This window comes from Cebus imitator, unplaced genomic scaffold (genome assembly GCF_001604975.1).
Source record: "Cebus imitator isolate Cc_AM_T3 unplaced genomic scaffold, Cebus_imitator-1.0 Scaffold257, whole genome shotgun sequence".
In the NCBI taxonomy this organism is placed as follows: Eukaryota; Metazoa; Chordata; class Mammalia; order Primates; family Cebidae; genus Cebus; species Cebus imitator.
Window position 1 is genome coordinate 2,968,616 of NW_016107572.1, and position 5,492 is coordinate 2,974,107.

The 5,492-nt window shown below is 41.6% G+C and overlaps 1 protein-coding gene across 2 annotated transcripts in view; it reads left to right on the plus strand.

The window, feature by feature from the left end:
* Positions 1-5,492, plus strand: part of IPO9 (importin 9) — a 51,387-nt gene that overhangs the window by 4,820 nt on the left and 41,075 nt on the right. The window contains exon 2 of one of the 2 annotated variants that reach the window (XM_017499454.2): positions 1,107-1,224. The exons of the other annotated variant lie outside the window; for it this stretch is intronic. Coding sequence (XP_017354943.1) covers positions 1,170-1,224 — 55 coding nt within the window. The 5' untranslated portion in view covers positions 1,107-1,169. The remainder of the gene's footprint in view (positions 1-1,106; positions 1,225-5,492) is intronic. 2 annotated transcript variants of the gene reach the window in all.

The following is a 5,492-nucleotide window of genomic DNA, read 5'->3' on the forward strand; positions in this document are numbered from 1 at the left end:
AGGGTATTGCTCTATCACCCAGGTTGGCTGGAATGCAGTGGCGTGATCCTAGCTCACTGCAGCCTCCAACTCCTGGGCTCACACAACCCTCCCACCTCAGCCTCTCAAGTAGCTGTGACACGTGTTCATACCCAGCTGATTTTTTTTAGCTTTTTTCTGGAGATGGGGTCTTGCTGTGTTGACCAGGCTGATGTTGAACTGCTGCCCTCAAGTGATCCTCCCAAAGTGCTGGGATTATAGGGATAAGCCACCCTTTTCATTTTTCTTGGGAGGATTGAGATTTTAAGTTTGATCAGGTTTATAGATTTACTTCTAACTAAATAGGGTAAAAATTTCAAGAAAAAAAAGTTTTTGATTTGTTAGAGACTTTTTTGTGTTGTTTCACTGCTAAGAGTCTAGAGCATTCTTTCTAATTCTGTTTTGTTTAATAGGCAGGCTCACGTTAAGCACTTTATAAACATAGTAGTTAAAAAGACTGGAGAGGTTAAGAACCACCAAAGATCTCTTACGTCGGAGTCTCATATTCTGCACTCAGCTTCATCAACTCTCTTTTGTTTTTGTCTGACTTATGGTGAGATCATGAGAATTACCATCTTTTAAGAATGTCAGCCTTTTATTTTTGGTGTATTTGTGCTTTACTTTTTTATATTGTAGAGTGAAGTTCTTTCCCTCTTTTTCTTCTTTCTCTACTTTCCTCTAAGAATGGCATTACCCAACTGGTGGAATGAGTTGCTTTCATTCAGCAGCTTTTAATTCTCCATGCCAGCATGCACAGACTTTCTTATGTAACTAGATTTAGACCCTTGGTCATTTTCTTCTTTTAGTTATTTCTTTTTTGCCTATTAGAAATGAAGACATTTCCCCTATTATTCGGCCTTATCTAGTTCCCAGTAGATAGTCACAGAGAATACATTTTTCTTCCCTTCCACCACCATTACGTTGAACAGGCAATGGGGGGAAATTATCTCTGCCTCACCTTTTCTGGCATTCAGATGCTGCCTAGATATCTATATTGATATCCCCACCTTAGATGCCTAGAGAGATGATCCTGCTGGCTGGAAGTTTGCTTTCTGGTTCTCATGGGCACTTTTCTGGCTCTTTTGCAGTATAGCGTAAGCACTGTCCACCTGCGAAGGGCGCCCCTCAAGGATCCAGACGCACTCCTGGGCATGTGGCGGGCACTGAGCCGAGCGGAAGGCGGCCACGCTCGGAAAAAGGCCAGTGGTAGAGTTTTCTTTTTCCTTTCAGCTTGGTTTTGTGGTGCTTACCAGCCCCCCTGAGAAATAGGGGGCTTACCCAGGGCTCTACTCAAAACCCTGTCCTTCTCCAACAATCCCTGTTCATAATTCTTACTATTTGACTCTCAAAGTATTGCTACGTCTTGTCTCTCTAGGAGACCCTTCAGACCAATAGCGTATATTTCTTAACTGATCCTTTATCCTCCATGCTCTCCTTTGGGTTTTCCCTTCTAAACCAAGTTTTAGATAGATAATGTTTTTTGCCAAGTAGGGTGATAGGAGAGAAAGAGGAGCAAGGGCCGGGCGCGGTGGTGCGTGCCTGTAGTCCCAGCGACTCGGGAGCCTGAGGTGGGAGGATTGCTTGAGCCCAGGAGTTCTGGGCTGTAGTGCGCTATGCCGATCGGGTGTCCGCACTAAGTTCGGCATCAATATGGTGACCTCCCGGGAGCGGGGGACCACCAGGTTGCCTAAGGAGGGGTAAACTGGCCCAGGTCGGATACGGAGCAGGTCAAAACTCCCGTGCTCATCAGTAGTGGGATCACGCCTGTGAATAGCCACTGCATTCCAGCCTGGGCAATATAGCGAGACCCCATTTCTAAAAAAAAAAAAGAAAGAAAGAAAGGGGAGCAAGGATAACAAGAGGGAAGCAAGAGGCTAAAAGAGAATGAGACTAGAGAATAAAAGAGGGCAGAGGATTTCTTAGAAAGGAAGTCAAAGAATGCCGTTTTGGATTGGAATAAAGGTATAATTGAGAATCTAGAGTCAGGGTGAAAACCCAGTTAACAGAATGACCTGTCCTTATTTCACCGTGGGAAAGGGAACTAGAGAAATTAAATTTCCTAACAAAAATAGCTTTACAAAGCTAACTTCATATAACCCTCTTGGTAGTGTTGCCCTTTGGCTCAACTTCATAGACTGAATCTTAGTTTAATCTTAAATGGTCCTTTCCAAGCAAAGCAAAATAAAGTGGATATGTATGTCTGTGTTTCTTATATTTTCCCCGCCTTCATCATCCCAGAGTAAGTTATTAGGCTATTCTTTCTTGTGTTTTTAAAGACATTATGTTAAAAGACACCAACCAGTAAACCCAGAAGTTCCCCAACACACACACAGACGCACACACACGTGCTTTTTTTTTCTAACAGATATACTTAGTTGTATTTCAAACAATGTTCTATCTTTGTTAAGTGAAAAATCTGTAAGTAGGGTTTTACTACTTAATAGAAACCAGTGGATAGGAGCAAATGTGTTGATCGGATTTAAAATAAGACAGAGAGCTTTAGGACTTTTTTCTGGCTTTTCCTTCTTTGCAGTAGTTTGTTAGTTTGCTTTTTAATTGAGACAGAGTCTCGCTGTGTCATCCAGGCTGGAGTGCAGCGATGTGATCATAGCTTACACATAGCCTCAAACTCCTGGGCTCAAGCAATCCTTCCATGTTAGCCTCCTGAGTAGCTGGGACTACAGATGTGCACCACCACGCCCAGCTAATTTTACATTTGTTTTATAGCACAGAGTTTACCATTAACACCATACTGCTTGGAAACAATTATTTATGTAGCTTTTAAGTAAAGTTTTATGGGCATGACACTCTTCAATTGTGACTGATTACCCTTGTATTTCTAATACGTATGTGGTCTAGACAGAATAAACTGGGTTAAGTAAAATAATTTTGTATTTTCCCTCTTTCATAACCATGTAACCTAATGCAGATAAGCTCTTTGTCTTTGAATTTTTGAGACTTCCAAATATGTGGTCATGTTGAGCATGTGGTCACAATTTTTGAAACTCTGGGGGTCTGTAGAGAAGAAAATCTATTCTGTTCATCTGTTTTATTTTAAAATTTAAAATTTGTCTTTAGTTAACAGTGATGATGTTCTTTGAAGATTTTCTTTGCCATTATATCTGATTTTTTGAGCAAGTATATATATTACTTGAACTTTAATGCTGCTTCTTTCATGTGTGAAATTAGTTTTTGGAAGAAATCCATCTTAAAATACTTGCTGTAGGTACAGATTCCTTGGTTAACTTAGGTTTTCGGTCCCTCCATTTTTCTTAATCTTCTGATTGTCTCTTATTCTCACCCTCCCTTCCAGTCTCAGTGATGTGTGAAGTAAGGTGCTTAGTGGAATTTGGTAGATGATTTTTGATAGGTTACCAGACATGATTAACTTATTATAGTATTAGAGTGAAGAGCTTTTAGGTATTGTGATCATCACGAGAGTGCATCCTTCTGGCGGGGATATGGAAAAAATATATTCATGCTAAGCTTTTCTCTGAAGAGAATAGACTTGAAATGCTCTGGTTGGTGAGAAAGGACCCTGAAACTGTGACAGGACCTGTGTGTAAAGTTTGACAGTCTTCATGCTCTAATGACTCTTGTGATCCAGAGTGAACTGGTGGAAAATGAGTGATTCTTTTTCTCTTATGTGAGCCGTGAGCCTCAGTATTACCCTGCAACATATGAATATCAGTGCTGTCATTGGAAGGACAATTGTTCAGATTTGTTTAAGCTTTCTAGTCTTAAGTTTCAAACCTTTCTCAAAAAGTCTAATTCCTCAGTATCTTTTCACACTGTATATTGAAGAACTTCTTCATTTTGATCTTGTTTTAGTTTGTCCCTGTAGTAATGATCCAAAAATTATGCTATTGCTAGGAACATTAAAAAACCACAACATAATGACTGATGGAAAAACTATTTAAATAGTGCCTTAAAAGATAATATTGTATGTCCCAGGTAATTTATGAATGTGCTTGTATATCATTCTGAAGGAAGTTACATAAGGCACACCAGAATTGGTTCACCATGTCCAGGGAGGCCAATTCTGCGTGGACAGTGACATTCTAAGCAGACTTCAGACCATGGAGTTACCATCCATTATCACACTGAGTATCTGAACTCAAAGGAATTGTACATACCCTTACTAGTTGTCTTTCTCCTTTAAATGGATTTCACAGGTGCATTTTAGAGTGCTTTTTTCCATTGAACTTGAACATTGGTATCCAAGAGATCTTCCTGAATTATCTAACTCATCTGTGTTTTCGAATCAGTTTTCTGAAAGTTGATTCCCATATCTTTGGGTTATAGACACCTGTTGTTCTCTTGCTACAAATGGGTTTTAAAGATTTAACCAAAGTCTGTACTAACCAAATTAATCCTGGAATTATAATGGATTGCAGTATCTGTAGGGGGATTGTGCAAGTTTCGAGTGTTTGCTTGTGATTTAATCACTTAATAACTCTTTCAGAAAGAATGTAGCTTCTTCTGTGGTGGTCATACAAAAAAAAAAAATCCACTTTCCTGAGTGAAATGATAAGTGCCATAGGAGTGGATCAAAAACTGCAGCTTAAAATAAAGGCGTAGTAAGAATGAGTTAAGAATCTAAGAATTAGGCTGGGCACAGTGGTGCATGTCTGTATTCCCAACACTTTGGGAGGCTGAGGCGGGCGGATCACCTGAGTTTGGGAGTTTGAGACTAGCCTGACCAACATGGAGAAACCCCATCTCCACTAAAAAATACAAAATTGGCCAGACATGGTGGTGCATGCCTGTAATCCCAGCTACTCGGGAGGCTAAGGCAGGAGAATCGCTTGAACCCAGGAGGCTGTGGTGAGCCGAGATCGAGCCATTGCACTCTAGCCTGGACAACAAGAACAAAACTCCACCTCAAAAAAAAAGAAAGAAAAAAAATCTTAGAATTCAGTAAAATAACAGGACGTAAAATACAAAAATTAATGGCTTTCACATATACAAACAATAAAAGGTTAGAGGACATAGTGGCTTTTTGAAAACCAAAACCAGAAGCAGCAGCTTCTCCGCTCCTTCTGGAATCTTTCCCTGGTTCAGCCCGCCTGCCTCCATTCCTGCCTCCAGCATGTCCATCAGGGTGACCCAGAAGTCCTACAGGGTGTCCACCTCTGGCCTCCAGGCCTTCAGCAGCCACTCCTACATGAGTGGGCCTGGTGCCCAGATCACCTCCTCGATCTTCTCCCGAGTGGGCAACAGCGGCTTCCGGGGTAGCCTAGGTGCATGGTATGCTGGGGCCAGTGGCATGGTCATGGGCATGGGAGGTATCACCGCTATCACCGTCAACCAGAGCCTGCTGAGCCCCCTTAACCTGGAAGTGGACCCCAACATCCAGGCCACGCATACCCAGGAGAAGGAGCAGATCAAGACCCTTAACAACAAGTTTGCCTCCTTCATCGACAAGGTATGGTTCCTGGAGCAGCAGAACAAGATGCTGGAGACCAAGTGGA